Genomic DNA, 19,959 nt, shown 5'->3' on the forward strand with positions numbered 1-19,959 from the left:
TTTATGATTAAGTACAAAGGAAGTCCTACTGATTTCAACTATGAGCCTGTGAGATTATTGAAGACCAACTGCAGGAAAGGGGGAATACATAACTCCATATCAAAGTTGCTAATCTCATGCAAATATTATCAGATTTAGTGACCTTTCATTTGGATTAGGTTATGGCTAAATCTTGAGAACCATGCCTCCTCCGAGAAAACATTTGCCGCTATTATTATCTTGTGATTGTTATTTTTATTCATTTGCCTAAATATTGATCAAATTAGAACTACAAATACATTTTCACAGAGCAGATAGCCCTAAGTAGCCGGATTTTTTTTTCTTGAAAAATCATTTGCTTTATTTCCTGCAATATGTAAAAAAAAAAAGGGTTGTTTTGTTTTTTTAAAAAAAGAAAGGTACAATAAAACTTGTCAGTCCTCTTAACAATAATCCCGATAAAAAGAATATACATAAAATACAAATTAAAAAGACAGAGCGCCTTCCATTCAATACATACCCCGGGTTAAAAGAATGACAAGCTCTCCCATGTAAACATTTTGATCTTTCCGTGCATAAAAGAAATATTGGGGGGGGGGGGGGCAGGGAAATGAGCTGCAAATGACGACTCCCTCGACATTTTTGCTGGATTCCCATGCACCCCCCTTCCTTCCTTCCTGGGGGAGCCCAGTGAGCTCTTCAAGGGAAAGCAAATAAAACTTTTTAAAAAAGATATCTGAAAGGGGGTTGGTGGAAGGACGGCGTCTGTTTTCAAAGCAGAGGACCGTTCCCCTGCCATCTGTCTCTCTCTGCAGCAATCTAGAAATGGCTTAGCATAAATAGAGGTACGGAAGGAGAAGCAAACCGGAAGGCCGGAGACAAGCGAGAAAAAGGCCCCAGAGAAACCAACCAGCGAGTCGATCTGTCCGGAAAGGTCCCTCCGCGTCGCTGCTCTCGAAGGGAGGCGAAGGCTGGCCCAGGCACGCTCTAGCAATTGGAAATCCGGGCCGCGCAGCTTTCCAAGGCCGCCCCGTGGGCCAGAGTTCCTAGAGAGGCAGCGGCGGCGGCGGCGGCGGGAGAAGTCAGCGAGGGCGACGGCGAGGCCATCAAAGTTTGTGCCAGGACCGGCAGCCCCGCGGCCTGAGAGCCGCAGCGGCTTCCCGGCCCGGGGTTCACGCTTCCCCCGATGATGCTCTCAATGGAGAACGGGGAGCGCGCCAAGGCCGAGGACGTCTTGGTGGCGGCCGCGTGCAAAGAAGCGGCCAGCGACGGGCCCAGTTGGGCCGCGTAGCTGAAGCTGGTAGTCCGGCCCAGCTCCGGTGCCGCCGACGGGCCCAAGAGGGAAGGCGGGGCAGGCGGCAGGACGGGGCCCGACGCCGACGGCCGCCTCTCCTGGGGCGGGAAAGCGAAGAGCGTGGAGGGCGCGGGGTAGGGCTGGAGGTGGAGGCCGTAGCCGCAGCTGTAAGGCCCGTAGGCGTAGGGCTGAGCGGCGGGCTGCGGCGGCGGCTGAAGGAAAGCGGCGGCGGGTTCTAGCCCGCGGAGGAGCAGGTCGGAGGCTGGCAGCGGCTGCCTCTTGAAGCGCTTCCTGCGCCGCAGGAAGCTGCCGTTGTCGAACATGTCGGCGGACTCCGGGTCCAGCGTCCAGTAGTTGCCTTTGCCCGGGTTGCCCGGCTCGCGGGGGATCTTGACGAAGCAGTCGTTGAGCGACAGGTTGTGGCGGATGGAGTTCTGCCAGGCCGGGAACTTCTCGCGGTAGTAAGGGAAGCGGCCGCTGATGAACTCGCAGATCTCGCTCAGCGTCAGCCGCTTCTTGGGGCTCTGCAGGATGGCCATGGTGATGAGCGCGATGTACGAGTAGGGCGGCTTCACCAGGCTGCTCTTGCCGCCACCGGCCGCCCTGAAGGGTCCCGGCTGCGAGGGGGAGCCGGAGGACGAGGAGGAGGGCGAGGAAGGCGACCCGGAGCCTGGGGACCTTGCCGGCGCGCGCCCCCGCGGGGACCTAGCCAGGGAGATGGCCTCGTCCTCCTCCTCGTCGTCGTCGTAGGGCCGCCGGGGAGGGGGCTCCTCCTCGTCGTCCTCATCCTCGTCGCCGCCCCCCTCGTCCTCTCCCTCCCCGACCACGTCGATGTCGGTCTCTTCGGCCAAGGCGGAGGCGGCGGCGGACATCTCCGCGCTCAGAGTCATCGCTTGGCGGAGCCGGGCATGGGCGCAGCGGGCGGGGGAGGCGAGGCTGCGGGGCAGCTGCCCGCGCAGGGGGCGTGGGTTGTCCGCTTATGGCCCGGCGTTCCTCCACCAACCGGACTTGGACTGGCTTCTCCGGCGGGTGGGCGAACCGGGAGCTCGCTTTCCCCTCAGTTAGGAGTGAACCTTGACTGTGGCGGGGGTGGGGTGGTGGCGGGCGGAAGAAGCAACGGCGACCCTTCTCGCGGGGAGGCTGGAAAAAAAAACGCAGCGGAGCCCCGCGGAGGAGCTTGGCCAGGCTGAGGCCGTGCCCAAAGGGGATGGCCTTTTCTCCTCCCGCGGGCGGGCGGGGCAGGGAGCGGAGCGGAGAGTCACATGGCTCCCAACGTCAGCGCCCGCAATCGGGAGGAAAAGATTCCTGAAAAAAAAAAAGCGGCGAAATTGGGGGGAGGGAGCGCGACGAGAAGAGACTGAGGCAAAATCGGAGCTCTCATTCCGGGCGTTAAAAAGCCCACTGGGTATATTGGGGGGGAGGGGCGCCCTTGGGAACTCCTCTTCCTTTGGCTGACTTCCCCTCCCCCCACTCACGCCTCCCACCGGACTGTGGCCGGGCTGCTTCCCCGCCTCAGATTTTCCTTGCCCCCCCCCCCCGAATGGCTGGTTGTTATGTGTTTCTTCTCAAAACTGGAGGGACCTGGAGAAAGTGCCGCCGACAAGTCCCCCCCCCAAAAAAAAAAATCTGAGGGAAAAACTCTGTCAGGGAGGAACGTAGAGGGGTGGGGAGCGTCGCGCGCCAGTTGGTGAAGTGGGTGGCGACGACGGAGGAGCCCCAAGAAATTCTCGCCGAGCTTTTTTTTTTTTTTTTTTTTTTTTTTTTAATACGCCGGGAAGCGGAGAAAATGAAACCCCGAGGCGGAGTTGTTTGCCCCGGCAAAGTCCGAAGAAGACGGGGTTGGTTATTTTAGTAAACTGTAATGCCGAGGTTTGTCACTCAGTCTCTCGTCGCCCTTGTAGATTAACGGGAGCGTGCTTCGGTCGAGGGTCTCTCTCCCTCTCTCAAAAGGTTTGTGGCTCTTCTCTCCAGCCTGGATCTTTTCCCCCCTCAGAAGTTATGTCTGCTCGGACCACCCGAAGACGCCTGGGGACGGGCGGGCTGACCGTCGTTTGGCAGCCGAGTAAATAACGCCTAGCTCGAGCCTTTCGCGCTCCGCTGAGATTAAAACGAGAAACTTGTTTACTGAAAGGCTGAAGCGATTGAAAAAATATAACGTGCCTGAAGCCGGTGGGGGATTTTCTTTTTCTTTAAAGGTGACTTGATAATAATCATAGTATAAGGCAGTGTTTCCCTTCGCTGGCTGGGGAATTATGGGAGTTGAAGTCCAGATCTCTTCAAGTTGCCAGGGTTGAGAAACACTGATATAAGGGCAGACTAGATGGACCATGAGGTCTTTTTCTGCCGTCAATCTTCTATGTTTCAATCATTTCAATGGGGACAAAGCAACTTCTAAAACTAGAGGGTCTCCAAGGTTGGCAACTTTAAGCGTGTAAGACTTTAACTCCCAGAATTCCCCAGCCACCTAAAGTTAAACTATACAGAATTCCCCAGCTAAGGGGAATTGTGGGAGTTGAAGTCCTCCAGGCTTAAAAGTTGCCAAACTTGGAGACCCCTGTTTCTAAACTGTCTCGATCTTTGTTTCTCTTCCTCCCTTTTTTCCGCTTCCCCAACCAAACTCTCCACTGGGCATAAATGAAGTTTGATAAAAAAAAAAAAAAAAGCAAGGGCGGTCACGATTTTCCAACCATTAACAGCGCAGTGCGCTTCTCCTCAGAAATGAGGCTTTCAAAGAGGCTCATTCGCGAGCAAGAGAGCGCGGCGGTCGCTCTGCAGCTCTGAATGCGGTCGCCGGGCTGTCTGAAAAGGCAGGAGAGGACTGGAGCTTCTGTGCTGCTGTTGCCAACGCGCCGCCAGGCGGAGCCGACCTACTTGCCGTTTTCCGCTGCCTCTTCCCTGACCCGCATTGTGATAACGCCCTATCGCTGGGGCGAGGGGGGGGGGGGGGGCGACGGCAAAGAGGCTGGTTTGCTTCTTGCTCTCTTTAGTCAATGGGCAGTTTCATCAAGTGGGCATTCTTAAAAAGCGCCCCGATGATTTCAGGCGGTGAATTAAAAACGTGGGAAACGCGTAGAAGCGTGTGCACGCTCGTGTGTACCCTTACATGTGGGTGGATGGGAGGGAGAGCTAATAAATGCCAAAGGAGGCCAAACGTTTGTTTCTTTTTGCTCGTTATTACAGCGTGTGTGTGTGTGTTTGTGTGTAGAGTCTGTGTTTGTGTGTAATTAAGTACATTCAACCAGATCCAGGACAAATCTGTTTGGAAATTATTCCATGCATTAAAACTTCTCTTCCCCATTCTTCCTGTCTATGTATTGATACATCTATGAAATAATTTTAACTACTGGTCATTAAATAAAAATAAGCAGGGTTTCATTCAGATTGGGCGACTGTTTAGAGAAATCTCTCTACCGTTTTTAAAGAAAGAAAAACAAATCCCATTTTCTCTAATAAGTTTCTAAATAAAGAATTTCCCTGATGAAATTATACCAATAAGATCCCTTCCAGTGGAATGGCCCTGCTTCTTAAAGTAACCAAGGATTTTGAAATTAAGGGACATGCAACTCTTACACTTTGTTCTTACATATATTAGAAATAAAATTCTGATTCTTTCTACTAATATATTTTGTACTGTTCAAAAGAATAAAGGGAACACTCAAATAACACATCCTAGATCTGAATGAATGAAATATTATCATTGAATACTTCGTTCTGTACAAAGTTGAGTGTGCACAACAGCAGGTGAAATTGCTTGTTAATCAGTGTTGCTTCCTAAGTGGACAGTTTGATTTCACAGAACTTTGATTTACTTGTATATTGTGTTGTTTAAGTGTTCCCTTCATTGTTTGAGCAGTGTGTATTGAATACTTTAACTCAATTTAGCTCAACTGGTAGATAAAAATAAATCCGGTTTATAGACATGTAGTAATTATATTAATTAACTATACCTATTAATATGGCAAAAAAATAAGGCAGATTGTTTAGAAGTCAAACAATTTTATTTTCTTGGGATTTACTTCCAAATAAATGATTTTGAAGGCTAAAGGAAATTCCATTTAGTTCAATATATTTCTACATTGCTCAAATAATTTTTTTTCATGTAGACATACCTTAAAGATATGACTAAATAACAAAAAGCTAGCGATCTTGTTAAAAATAAGTGGGCACACAAATTCCCTCCACAGTTTCTTCAAAGATACCAAGTTGTATCATTAAATATTTGAACAAGGAATCTATCTGCCCAGGAACCACAGCTATGACTACAAATGAGTAAGGATTTGGAACGATTTGTTAGAAGTCTGAAAATTATGTTGATTTATTGCTTATTTACAATTTTTGAAGTTTCTGGTAATACCAGATTGTACTATCATGTGTACTATTTTACTTTTTTTCAGTTTTCTTCTATTTCAGAATATTTCAGTTAAAGTTGAGTTAGATGGGAAATGTTTGCATCTCTGGGCATATTCCCCCAGAAATAAGACTGAATTTCTAAATAATTGCATGCACCCTCTTTTATTTTATTTTATCTTCTTCTTCTTCTTCTTCTTCTTCTTCTTCTTCTTCTTCTTCTTCTTCTTCTTCTTCTCCTCCTCCTCCTCCTCCTCCTCCTCCACTTCCTCCTCCTCCTTCTTCCTCTTCTCTGTTTTTGGCTGAAGAATAAGTCTGAATGGCGGACATTTCCATAGATATTAGTCGGCTTTGGAGGGCGGGGGTGAGAGAGGACAGATACATAAAGAATTATAACATTATAATTAATTATAACAAAATTAAAGAATTATTAAATCTACGTGGATCAGGTGGATCCCTTCAATCAGATGCACAACGCACACTGGAGGTGGTTAATTCCGAGTGGTAAACGCTACTGTTCTCTAGGAAGAGATCGCCCGGAAAGGACCAGAGATGTAAATAACCACCGACTTTATTCTGTCACGAGAGAAACGGAGCTCCTGCGACACGCCCGAAGGTTGGATTCGTTACAGTTTCTATACCACCCGTCCAACATTCCCATTTCAGTCCGTTTCCAATTCTCCTCTCCGACGGTTGGGGGAAGAGCATCCCCGAGCGCTCTCCGATCGTAAAACAAGACTTCCATCTTTTCCAGCTTCTCCAAACCCCGTGGGAAAGAAAAGGTGGAGACGCCACTGATTCTGATCGAGTGAATCGGCGCGACTCGCGTGTAGTAAGAGAACGGCCAAAGAATCCCCGACCGAGATTCACCGAGCCGGGAACTGCGGCAGTAAAGAGGGAGAAGAAACGCCGCGGGAGAACTACGACTGAAAAGTTGATCGATCCAACTCTGGCAGCAGAAGGGACCGCTTGGGTAGGTCGGACCCGAAAGAGATGCCCAAATCGGCGATCTTCCAGATCGGAGGCGAGATTAAAACCATCCCCTTTCTGTGAGATTCAGAACAGGAGAACACTGCAGCTGTTGTGGCCTAGATCAGGAGGTCGTGAGTTCGATCCCAAGGAGGGGCAGTTGTAGGGTCTCCTGCTTGGGCAGGGGGTTGGACTAGATGATCTGCAAGGTCCCTTCCAACTCTGTTAAGAAGCTCGCAAGCTTGTGCCCCACCAAAGGGCAAAGGGAAGGGAAGGATCGCGTCTCCCCGGTTAACGACGGCCGCCCTCTGCAGAAGCTCAGAAGGCGCCTTCGCCCAACCGACTGGTGCAGGGAAACGGAGGCGCAGAGCGATGTTCAATGTGCCCAACTGCTAATCTTCGGGCAAGCAAACTTCTTCGACCGAACCGGTGGAACGACCGAGCTAGCTGGGCGTTGTGCGGACTGCAGCCCAACTTTCCGGAGGTTGCAGATTGCAGAAGGACCTGCGGAAGTGGCTCCTTCCTCCGGGTAGTTGCCGCAGTGACTCCGTAGAGCAGTGTTTCCCCAAGCGTGGCAACTTGAAGATATGTGGACTTCAACTCCCAGAATTCCCCAGCCAGCGAATGCTGGCTGGGGGGTTCTGGGAGTTGAAGTCCAGATATCTTCAAGTTGCCACGCTTGGGGAAACACTGCCGTAGAGAAACGATGCCACCTAGCGGCCGATCAGAGCCTTGTCATCAGCTCCTTCAAAGGCTCTATTATTCTTTTAAGTTGGCTGGTGGCTCTCCATCAGATCCCCTGCGTTGAAAGTAAAGAGGTTGCCCCTTTTCCCTGAGAGTGGTGGAGTTTGCAAGGAAGGCTCCTTTCTTCGAGGTAGTCTAGACTTCCTCCCCATCACTTGCCCCATCGAATTGAGGGGTCGGGGGAGAAATGCTCAGACTCATTCTGGCTCTCTCTGGCTTTGGATCCCAACTCTGGTCCATCTCTCCATCATTGTCATGATGAGTAGCCTTTTAGCATGAACGGGAGCATCCTACAAGGCGCATTTTTTAAATAACTTGGACAAGCTTGGAGGAAACTGAGTAGAGAGCTATGACTTGTGAGATGGCTTGGAAGGCTCCTTTCAACAACAGGCGTGGTTTTAGTAACATCATTTGGTTCTTCTTCTGGAGATGGTGGTATTCCATCATCCGACCTTTTGGAATCAACTGACCCCCAAGAGATCCGCGCTATCTCCACCCTATCGGCCTTCCGGAAAGCCGTCAAGACCTGGCTTTCCAGCAGCCCCCTGGAATTAGGATTCACTGCAAGTATATATGGGTTTTTTTAGGATATTGCTTTTATTGTATTGTTGTTTTTATTGCTGTTGCATTTATGATTTTTTAAAATAATTTTTTATTTAATATAGCGGTTTTTGCCTCCCCACTCTTATCAAAAGTTTCTAGAGTAAAATTATACATATATTTTCATGCAAAGATACATATTCTTATATTCCTTACTACTGTTTTCTCTAATTCCTAACACTTAACATTCTAATATTGTTTACTATTAGCTATTTACACATTTATAACTATTTAATATTTACACATTTATGGCTTAATTATTTATTCATTGGAGTGAGTGGCATAAAACTACAATACAATACAACACAACACAACACAAAACAATACAGTACAATAGATATTGCGTTCTCTTTTTTAAAAGTGGGAAATTAATAAAAATATTTAAAAATAAAAACACAATAGATAGCTAGATAGCTAGTTAGTTAGATAGCTAGTTAGATAGCTAGTTAGATAGATGGCTGGATGGATGGCTGGATGGATGGATGGATGGATGGATGGTTAGTTCAAGTGTTAAAATGACCAAGCCTTCATTGCTCGGGACTTTGCTTTATGAAAATAGGTTCCCCAAGCAACTCAAGATTACTTGTACTTCTCTGCCTAGAGCTATAATTTATTGGGCCATTCTCACCTATATTCACAAGCAAGAGAAGCCATCTTATTAGAGCCCTTCTTCATTGATGCTGAAGCACTAATCACTAGAGATGCTGCATTGGGAAAGGATCTGTATATAGGCAGACAAGTGTTACTTGTGGGTCCCCAAAACAATTTTTCCAACATTAACTTTTAAAGCCCAACACAGTTGTATGGTCTGCCAATCCTTGGGTCAGCAGCACAACATTTTACTGGCTTGAAATGTGCTCATCAGTGCTATTCTCTATTCTCCTCTGTTTCAGGTCATCGCAATCACCTGATCTCCTTTCAAAATGTGTTTTTAAAAAAACAAACAAAATGAAGGTGCTTTGGATAGCAATGAAATAGAAACGAGGGCTGTATTAACTTAGGAATAAAAGGACATTCAGTTTGCCTCACTCATATCTGGAGACAAGATTATGGAAAGTTCATCACAAGAGAAGGGTTGCTTCACTGATGTTTTCACATGTGGAGAAATCTTTGGATAATTTGATATTTTTTGGGGTTTACAGTCCTGAAATATATAAACCTTGGATATAAATTTATTAAATGAGGAAGTTCAATTTATATTTCCCAGAAAAAAACCAGTTAATGGAGAACTAACAAATTTTTTATGATTTAACAAGGGACAAGACAAGGTTGTCCACTGTCTCCACTTTTGCTCATTTTAGTTCTTGAAGTACTAAATAGAGACATAAGACAAGATGAGAGAGTTATTGGGCTTAAGATTTAAAAAAATGAACTTGTTAAGAGCATTTGTGAATGTTAGTTTTAAAAGATCCACTAGAGCGAGTAGAAACATTAATGGGAAAATTAAATGACTTGGGTTTTAAGATTAATAATAATCAGAAGACAAGAATGAAAAGAAAAATATGAAGATAGAAGACTAAATGGAATTAACAGGGAATGGTGATTTTAACAGTGATTTTAACTTTGAGAAAAAAAATAAAATGCTTATGTGTTACTATGATAAATATGAATTGTATGTTACTTCAAAATAATTACGGTATATTAATATGTAAAATTAAGGACATATGGAGTTGGGAGGAATTAAAATTACTAGTGTTTGTTGTAAGAATGAATGTTTCATCAAGAATAGTGTTTTGTTTCAGACTACCTATTTTGACAACCAATATTCCATTCAAATAATGGCAAAAAAGACGTATCTCAATTTATAAGGCAAAGAAAAAACCATGAGATAAATATAAAATATTAAGAGATTTAAAGGAAAGAGAAGAACTACATTTACTGGATTTGAAATTGTATTCTGCTGCTTGTTGTTTGTTCTGGCTGAAAGGACGAATGCTGCTGAGAAACAAGAGATTTTGTACAGTTAGATAATGAGTGGCATGGATATTAATGGTACAATAAAGGTTAGAATTAATGTAGACTTTTTAAAAAGTTTTATATGTGTCATATTGAGAATATGGAGTAGATATAAACCCGAGTCATGCTCAAAAACATGTTTATGGGTCTCAACTCAGGTAGCTTTTCATAGAAGATAAACAGACAATGATAAATGGTTGAAGTACTGGGAATTATTGGAAAACCATCAAGGAGAATTTAAATTTAATTTAAATCAAATCAAAAGAGCAATTAACAGCAAAAGAATATAGTTTTCATTGGTTTTCCCATTTAGTCATCAGAAAGATTCAAAATGCACAGAACAACCGATGGCATGGAGCAACATGAAACAGAAGGTAAAGTACAATTGCATTGATAATGAACATGTAATTGTTAAAATGTATACACTTTCAATGAAATTTGAAACAGAAGAAAAACAAGTTAAATAATGTATGATAAAGTGGACTAAGAATTTTGATTATAATATACAGACAGATCAATGTGAAAATATATTATTAAAAGAATGGAAAGTTATGTGTTATGATCTGAAACGGAATTTTTATAAAATGACATATTGTTGATACATGATGCCAAAGAAATAATCTAGAATGTAGTGTTTGAAATGTGAACAAAAAGAAGGAACAATTCATTATGTTTGGTGGACATGTAAAAAAGCTTTTAAAACTGATTTCAATTATATACGTTGATACTGAGGTTTTAAAAGATTAATATTCAATCGAAGTGAATTTTTTTCCTTGTGAACTGCAGTAATAGATAAAGTTAGAAAAAAACCATGGGAAGATTATTTCAATGTATGATTACCATGGCAAGATTATTATATTACAAAGATAGAAGGATTCGATGCTAACTACTATGGAGGAATTGTGAAATTGAGTAATTCTCCTGAAATAGATATCTCAAAAATTGATTATATTTATTGGTGATTAAAAATATCTAATAAATTAACAAAAAATGAGCTTGTGATTTATGGCTTTGATGACTAGACAGGACAAATTATATTAAGAACAGTTTTATGAAGGAACTTTAGAGAGTGAGGTAAAAATATAATTATACCTGCAATTGTTGTGAATTATTATTATTATGGTTAATCTTGAATTCGATTGTCTGGAATTGGTAAAAAATTACGAAAAAATTTGCAAAGTCAGAAAGTAATGCACCACATTCTTTTTCTCAGCCTACAATAATGGTACAAATGCAAAACTTTAGATATACATTATTTGAATTGTCAGGAGTGCATGTGTAAATTTTGCGTTTCTTCAGAGATAGCGTAGCTATAGCAGTGTTGTGAAATGGTGTCTGTAAGTGATGTACGTTATAAGCAGCGTGTCCTCGTTGCAGAGAAAGAAACTGTTGGGAACATTCAGAAACATTTGTGTACAGTTTGTGGAGAATCTGCAGTTGACAGAAGTACGGTTAGTCGCTGGGCACAGAGAGTGAGGCCATTAGAAGACAGTGCACAGTGCAGAAGTGGCTTCCTTACCAGAACAAGTGGTACTGACAGGGCATACACACTCTTGTATCTCGATGGAGGAAGGCCATAGAACGGGATGTAGATTACGTGGAAAATTAGGGAGTGTAGAGGAAACATTATTCTTTCTTGTGTGTAAATTTCATTGTGTTCAATAAATAATTGTTAAAGAAAAAAATGTGGTGCATTACTTTCTGGGCGACCCTCATAACAGTTCAAGTGGTAATAATAATAATAATAATAATAATTTATTAGATTTGTATGCCGCCCCTCTCCAAAGACTCGGGGCGGCTCACAACAATGATAAAAATAATATTATAGTGGCACAAATCTAATATTAAAAGAAATAACTAAAACCCTATCATATTAAAACCAAATACATACATACCAAACATAAATTATAAGGAGCTTGGGGGAAAGATGTCTCAAATCCCCCATGCCTGGTGGTATAGGTGGGTCTTGAGTAGTTTACGAAAGACAAGGAGGGTGGGAGCAGTTCTAATCTCCGGAGGGAGTTGATTCCAGAGGGCCGGGGACGCCACAGAGAAGGCTCTTTCCCTGGGGCCCACCAGACGACATTGGTTAGTCGATGGGACCTGGAAAAGACCAACTCTGTGGGACCTTATCGGTCGCTGGGATTCGTGCGGTAACTAAGGACTTAAGAGCAATTAAGATAGCACTGAGTATATAGACAGTTCCGAGGAAGGTGGTTTTTTGCAAAGTCAGAATACTCAGGACTAATAAGTTCAAAATTTCCATGTATCTAGGCTTCTATTATTACTGGTCTAACCATTGGTTTCTTTCTCCATAATCGCGCAACTTTAATTTGCAGAATGTGGTATTTTGATATTTTTTCTGGCTCTTTCGATCTATGCATCATCTGGTATTGCAATATTAATGAACCAGACTTTTTTTCTTTTCCACAATAGTGAGGTCAGGCATGTTGTGGGCTAGATGTCGATCTCTTTGGATCCCAAAGTCCCACAAGATCTTGGCCTCTTCATTTTTAAGAACTTGGTTAATTTGATGCTCCCAGTAATTTTTGCTGCATTTGAACCCAACTTTTGGCAAAGCTTCCTATGTATGGTTTTGATAACGTAATCATGATGCTGTAGATAATCAGTCTGTGAGATTTTTGCTATTAGTAATAAGGTTATTTACTGTTTCATCTTTCTCATTGCATAAGCGGCATTTGCTGTTGTTGCTGACATGTTAAATTTTTGCTTTCATGGAATGGGTCTTGTTCCTGGGCAGCCAAAATAAAGCCTTCAGTTTCTTTCAAGAGCTCAATTCAGCCTTTGTTTTTCTAAACAGTTTTAAACCATCTATGTAGAGCAAATGGAAATTTTTCAACCCGTTTTAGCCAATTCATGGTGACAGTTTGTTATGATTAAAATACTGTTAGTGATGCCATCAAAAATACAAATATCAGAGGTGACAATGAATTGCCTTGGAAGATTCCTTGCTTGTTTATTATTAGTGTATGGCGTTGTTACATTGGCCAGGAGACTACAGTTGTGCGACTGCACAATGGTAGTTTAGCTGTCTGTTTACCAGCTCTGTCCGGGAGAAATTTGCACGCTTCCAATGGTGCCCCACAACGCAAGCTGGTTTGACACGAGAAAGACAAGTGGCTCTTCTTCCCTCCCTCCCTGGAGTAACCTTACAAATAAGAGCCATACCCAGGAAGATTCAGAGGAATGGGACTGCCTGCACAGAATGCTAGCTTGTCTCTCAACTAAAGTGGTACCTATTTCTCTACTCACATAGAGCATGCTTTTGAACTGTTAGGTGGGCAGAAGCTGATAGGAGCTCATCATGACACAGTGCTAGGACCCAAACTGCTGGGGGAGAAACCATCTTGAGCATCATTTAGCTATTGAGCCACTGTGCCTCTACTGCTATGAAAAATATCAGAAACTACTGTAATTTTCAGAGTATAAGACACACCTTTTTCCTCCCAAAAAGAGGCTGATAATTTGGGTGCGTTTTTTACTCAGAGTGCAACCCTAACTAGCTGCCAACAATCTTCCCAGCTCTTAACTTGCAGGCTCTTTCATTGTTTCTCTCTGTGAAGAATGTTTTCCAAGCCCTAAGTCTTACTGGCTTGCAAGCTCTTTCATTGTTACTCTCTCCCAATAAAGTTTATTTAAAGCCCCAACAAGGGCATAAAATAATGTGCTGAAGCTGACCACACTAAGGACGCTAGCCAGATGAATACCTGGTCAGTAGATACTTTTCCCTATTTTCCTCCCCAAAATCTAATACTCTGGTGTGTCTTATACTCCAAAAATATGGTATTTCTTTGTATACTGCTCAAAAAAATAAAGGGAACACTCATAACACATCCTAGATTTGAATGAATGAAATATTCTCACTGAATATTTCATTTGCACAACTATTCCATTTGCACAACAGCATGTGAAATTGATTGTCAATCAGTGTTGCTTCCTAAGTGGATAGTTTGATTTTACAGAAGTTTGATTAACTTGGAGTTATATTCTGTTGTTTAAGTGTTCCCTTTATTTTTTTGAGCAGTGTGTATTTTTTTTATTTTCTGTTTTTTAAAAAAACTTTTTTCTTCCACTTCTTGCTTATTTTTTTTGCTTTGTTTCCTTTCCCTTTTTCTCTCTTAACTTTATATTAGTTTGTATTAGTTTTTAATCTTCTTTTTAAAAGGCTGCAATAAAAGTAATATTTTGAAAAAGAATTGTAATGATGACTGTTGATAATGCAAAATATTATGCAAGATATTCGCAGGATTGGAAACAGAGTTTTTCATTATTTATCCTTAAATGCGAACTCTAGGCAGCTCAAATAGGATAATCTTTAAGATTTTAGTAGTTTACTATAAACCTATACCCTCACTGGCTATAAGGGGGGTCTAGAAATAAATTGACCTGAAATAAATATTCTGCTTTCTGCCTCAATTTCAGAGCCATTTTGAAGGGGATCTCTAAAGATTTCTATGCCTTAACTGTACAAAATCAAAGGCCAGTCCATTTTGCAAATGGGAAACTATTTACTGTGTTGCAAGAATTTTTTTTACCCAAATCCCAATTTAAACCAATAAACCAATTTGTGACCAGTGTGTTTTTAAGACAAAATTTATATGTAAACAAGCATATTTATGTGTTTGCTTCTATCTCTAGAAACACAGCAGACTTATTTTAAAAACAAAGAGACTTGTGTTTAATTTGCATATAGCCTGTAATTCACATCACTTTTCTTTCCAGCAAGTGCCGTGCTTTGGATATCTTTTCTGCTTGACAATTCCTTCTAGTCTAGCTTATTCAACTGAACACCTTAAATATGGCTTTGGTTAGGAACATAGGAACATAAGAAGAGCCATACTGAATCAGGCCAAAGCCCATCGAGTCCAGCATTCTGACACAGTGGCCCACCAATTGTCCTTGGGGATCTTGAGCAGAAAGAGAAGGCAAGACCCTCCTTTTCCCTTGACCCCCAACAAATGGTACTCAAGGGAATCCTGCCTGCCTCAACCAACATAGAGGCGATACATGGACATCCCTTTCAATAACCACTGATACACTTGGCATCCATGAATCTGTCTAATCCTGCCTTGAAGCTATTAAGGCTGACAGCTGTCACAATCTCTTCTGGAAGTGAATTCCATAAAGCAAGGACCCTCTGGGTGAAGAAATATTTCCCTTGATTTGTCCTCACTTTCTTACCTATGAGCTTTAGGGAGGGTCCCCTTGTCCTAGTATTGTGTGATAGAGAAAACAAACTGCATTGCAACATACATTTTGTCACTTTCTACCTTTGTATAATTTTTCTCTATCCACCTTTTCTATCCCATGCATGATTTTATACACTTCGATCAAGTCACCCCTTAAACGCCCTCTTTCAAGGCTGAAGAGGCCAAGGCGTTGCAACCTGGTATCATAAGGGAGGTGCTCCATTTGCTTATGGCTGCTAATGTGTTCTGATATAGGGTCCTGCAATGTTTATTCCCATTGAAATGATTCTCCTTCCATCTTCTGGCTTTTATCTCTTTGCCTGTGGGGAAATGGATAGGGTGGTCTATTTCAGAATGTCTATTCCTTATTACTTGCTCTCATGTATCAAGACTTCCTTGATGGGCAAATAACTTATTAAAAGTATTTTTTTAACTAAGAGTGACTTTTATATCATCGAATCTTACAACTCACTCTATTTCTATACTGTCTCAGTCCTCACCCAGCCTATGGAAATCCACTTTGGTTAATTTGGTTAATTCACCTGGATGTCAGCAGCCAGGCATTTTGGTGCCAGCCCTATATTTGTTTAGTTTAATTTTGTACTTTTGCTGGACTTTTATGCATTTACTATGCTGGCCTGAAATGTTAGCATGATTTTGAAGTAATTGATATTTATGCTATTGATAGTTTAGAATGGTTGCAAAGATCTTCAGCTGAATGATTGAACGGTGATGTTACCATTTTATTTATTTTTATTTATTTATTTTCTCCAATACACAATGAGGGTTTTAGTGGGTATACTGTATATCTATATACATGAAGGTTATAGAGGAGATACTCATAGTAAAATATATCTATGAAAGAATAGAAAAGAAGATAAAGTAATAGAACATATCAATGAAAGAATAGAAGAAGAGATATAGGAATAGAAGAAAGGTATAGGAGATATAGGAGAGCAATAGGACAGGGAACAGAAGGCACTCTAGTGCACTTGTATTCCCCCCTTACTGACCTCTTAGGAATCTGGATAGGTCAACTGTAGATAATCTAAGGGTAAAGTGTTGGGGATTTGGGGATGACACTATGGAGTCCGGTAATGAGTTCCACGCTTTGACAACTCGGTTACTGAAGTCATATTTTTTACAGTCAAGTTTGGAGCGGTTAATATTAAGTTTAAATCTGTTGTGTGCTCCTGTGTTGTTGTGGTTGAAGCTGAAGTAGTGGCCAACAGGCAGGACGTTGCAGCATAGATCTTGTTTAAGGCGTCTTAGTTCTAAACTTTCTAGGCCCAGGATTGAAAGTCTAGTCTCGTAGGGTATTCACCACCAAAACAAGAACACACCCTTTTCCAGTATCCAGTGTGGCTTTTTGAAAAAGCCTCTTAAAAAAGAAAGAAAAAGTACTGTAACATCAATATCGGAGCAAAAGAATTATCGGTCTTCAGTTTTCCAGCTGTCACTTCTCTTCTGGGGAAAAAATGAAAAGAAAACCATAGAGTTACACTTAACTATCTCATCCACTGGAACATCTAGACCAGTGTTTCCCAACCTTGGCAACTTGAAGATATTTGGACTTCAACTCCCAGAATTCCCCAGCCAGCGAATGCTGGCTGGGAATTCTGGGAGTTGAAGTCCAGATATCTTCAAGTTGCCAAGGTTGGGAAACACTGATCTAGATTCAGAATTTATACTTGTGTTTGGCCATCTACTGTGACTTATTCAGCAAATCACGATTCAAGCAAATCATGGGGTTAACATAATGCATTTGTTCAGTCAGTCATATTTATTATCTTTCTCTGTTTGTCTCTCACACACAAATACACTGTGCCTCCACCATGGGCACACACAGTTCCAGAATGTATTAATTGCTCCTCTCTCAGTGCATCCGATAAAAAAATATTCCTTTTATTTGCCTCTTCCGTTTAGCTTTAAGTACTGATCCCTATTTAAATTGCATTCTTTCCATCTCAATTGGTATTTCAATGGGCTTGGAAAAGCAAGGCTCAGGCACAGAAAACTGTGACGCCACGTCATTTAAGTGCTGGACAGACAATGTGCTTAGTGTAGGTCAGCTGGAAGGAATGGCAGTGATTTTAGCCTTTGGCCATCCATTTCAGAATGGAAGAAATTGAAATCCTGCTGGTGGAAATAACTTGAGAGTGGTCATAGCAGGGGAGGATTTCTAGGCATAGTCATAGCATTGACTGGCCAACTGCATTGCTAGGGTTGCAGTATCTGGATTGTAAAAACATAAACAACCACTAGATGTTAGCAAAGAAAGATTTAAAGTGCTAATATTCTGCTGCCATCCTGTGGCTGTTTAGAGTTTTGCAGATTAAGGTGCAGATGGCTTGAAGCTTCACAATAGATCAGTGATGGCAAACCTTTTTTCCTTTGGGTGCTGAAAGAGCGTGTGCCCGCACTATTGTCCATGCACGTGCCCACACCCATAATTCAATGCCTGGGGAGGGCGAAAAAAGCTTCCTCCACCCCACCACCTGAGGCCATCTGGAGCCAGCAGCTGCCTGTTTCCCTCCTTCAGGTGTTCTGCTGGGCTCTATGGTATGAGTCTCCGTAAAATTCAAGGGTACAAATTCCAGACACACACACACTTGAAAGTTCAAAAACAAGTTATGTCAGACTAATCTCATTGATTTCTTTGACTATGTCACAAAGGTGTTGGATGAAGGTGATGCCATGGATATTGCCTCTTTATATATCCACATAAAGAGCTGATAGATAAATTAGTGAAGATTGGACTTAATCCCTGGATAGTTCAATGGATTTGCAGCTGGCTGAAGCATAGACATCAGAGAGTTATTGTTAATGGCGAGTATTCTGAGCAGAGTCAGGTTACAATCGGTGTGCCACAAGGGTCTGTTCTGAGTCCTATTCTTTTTAATGTTTGTGAGTGACATAGGGGACGGTTTGGTAGGGAAGGTTTGCCTATTTGCCGATGACTCTAAAGTGTGCAATAGGGTTGATATTCCTGGAGGCATCTGTAATATGGTAAATGATTTAGCTTTACTAGATAAATGGTCAAAGCAATGGAAACTGCAGTTTAATGTTTCCAAATGTAAAATAATGCACTTGGGGAAAAGGAATCCTCAATCTGAGTATTGTATTGGCAGTTCTGTGTTAGCAAATACTTCAAAAGAAAAGGATTTAGGGGTAGTGATTTCTGACAGTCTCAAAATGGGTGAACAGTGCAGTCAGGCGGTAGGGAAAGCAAGTAGGATGCTTGGCTGCATAGCTAGAGGTATAACAAGCAGGAAGAGGGAGATTATGATCCCGCTATATAGAATGCTGGTGAGACCACATTTGGAATACTGTGTTCAGTTCTGGAGACCTCACCTACAAAAAGATATTGACAAAATTGAACGGGTCCAAAGACGGGCTACAAGAATGGTGGAAGGTCTTAAGCATAAAACGTATCAGGAAAGACTTAATGAACTCAATCTGTATAGTCTGGAGGACAGAAGGAAAAGGGGGGACATGATCGAAACATTTAAATATATTAAAGGGTTAAATAAGGTCCAGGAGGGAAGTGTTTTTAATAGGAAGGTGAACACAAGAACAAGGGGACACAATCTGAAGTTAGTTGGTTGAAAGATCAAAAGCAACATGAGAAAATATTATTTTACTGAAAGAGTAGTAGATCCTTGGAACAAACTTCCAGCAGATGTGGTAGATAAATCCACAGTAACTGAATTTAAACATGCCTGGGATAAACATATATCCATCCTAAGATAAAATACAGAAAATAGTATAAGGGCAGACTAGATGGACCATGAGGTCTTTTTCAGACTTCTATGTTTCTAATGTTCTTTATCACAAAAATTCAAAAGAAACAAAGCACCCTTTTTGTATTGCAAAGAGCACTCGTCCCAAAACAACCTGGTAGTCTGTACAATCCCCTTAATCGGTCCTTAAGTACTTAGCTAGCAGCTGTGAAGGAACGTCACAGCCCTCCTTCTTCCACGAAGTGAGACACACACACTTGCTCTGCTTTGGTTTCAAAGTCGTGAAAAACCAACAAACAAAGTCCGGAAACAGCAAGGCACGGTCCTGAAGAACAATGATCAGATAATCTTCCACAATGGCCAAGCCAGCACGCTGCTATTTATATCAGCAGCTCTAATTACTGGAGCCCCACCCAAACACAACCTTACATGGGCATAGCTTAAGATGGGAACAATGTACAGAACAATGTTTTCTTCAACTTGGCAATTTTAAGATGTGTGAACTGACACAGCATGCTGGCTGGGGAATTTCTGGTAGTTGAGATCTGTCCACCCATCTTCAAGTCACCAAGTTGGAAAAACACTGGTGTAGTAGAGTGATTACAATAATGGATGGTGCTCAATCTCACTCCACACAAACCTTTTTTTTGCGTAAGTTTTTTATTATTTTTCCTCTACTTTAAATTTATACAAATGCCAATGCCCATACTTTACATACCTCTCAAAGACCTACATAATTACGTTTCTTAACTAATCTCTTTTATATTCATATCAACACCACACACAAAGCTTTTTATTTCTTTCCTTAGCTTTTCAGCAAGTGCAGAATCTACTTCCCCTCCCCTCCCCTCGGATCCAAGAGTCTCTAAGGAAGGACGAGGCTTCTGGTTTTCTAAGCCTCTTGGCTTAACCACACTAGCCAGATTTGAAGTCCACAAGTCAGAGAAGAGCCAATTTTGTCTACCCTTGCACTAGACCAGTGGTTGACAAAGTTGGCTTTTCTATGACATGTGGACTACAACTCCCAGAATTCCTGAGCTAGTATGATTGGCTCAGGATTTCTGGGAGTTGAAGTCCACAAGTCATAGAAAAGCCTACCCCTGCACTTCACTAAACC

General features: G+C 42.3%; 1 protein-coding gene across 1 annotated transcript; it reads right to left on the reverse strand.

The window, feature by feature from the left end:
• Positions 1-312: 312 nt before the first annotated feature.
• Positions 313-2,306, reverse strand: FOXD1 (forkhead box D1). Its single transcript, XM_070736349.1, has one exon. The coding sequence runs from the start codon at positions 2,161-2,163 to the stop codon at positions 967-969; it is 1,197 nt and encodes a 398-aa protein (XP_070592450.1). The 5' UTR covers positions 2,164-2,306; the 3' UTR covers positions 313-966.
• Between the last annotated feature and the right edge of the window lie 17,653 nt (positions 2,307-19,959).

This window comes from Erythrolamprus reginae, chromosome 2 (assembly GCF_031021105.1).
Source record: "Erythrolamprus reginae isolate rEryReg1 chromosome 2, rEryReg1.hap1, whole genome shotgun sequence".
Taxonomy (NCBI): Eukaryota; Metazoa; Chordata; class Lepidosauria; order Squamata; family Dipsadidae; genus Erythrolamprus; species Erythrolamprus reginae.

What these genes read in the sequence shown, in the direction of transcription:
- FOXD1 (XM_070736349.1), bottom strand. Translation starts at nt 2,163, where the DNA reads ATGACTCTGAGCGCGGAGATGTCCGCCGCCGCCTCCGCCTTGGCCGAA.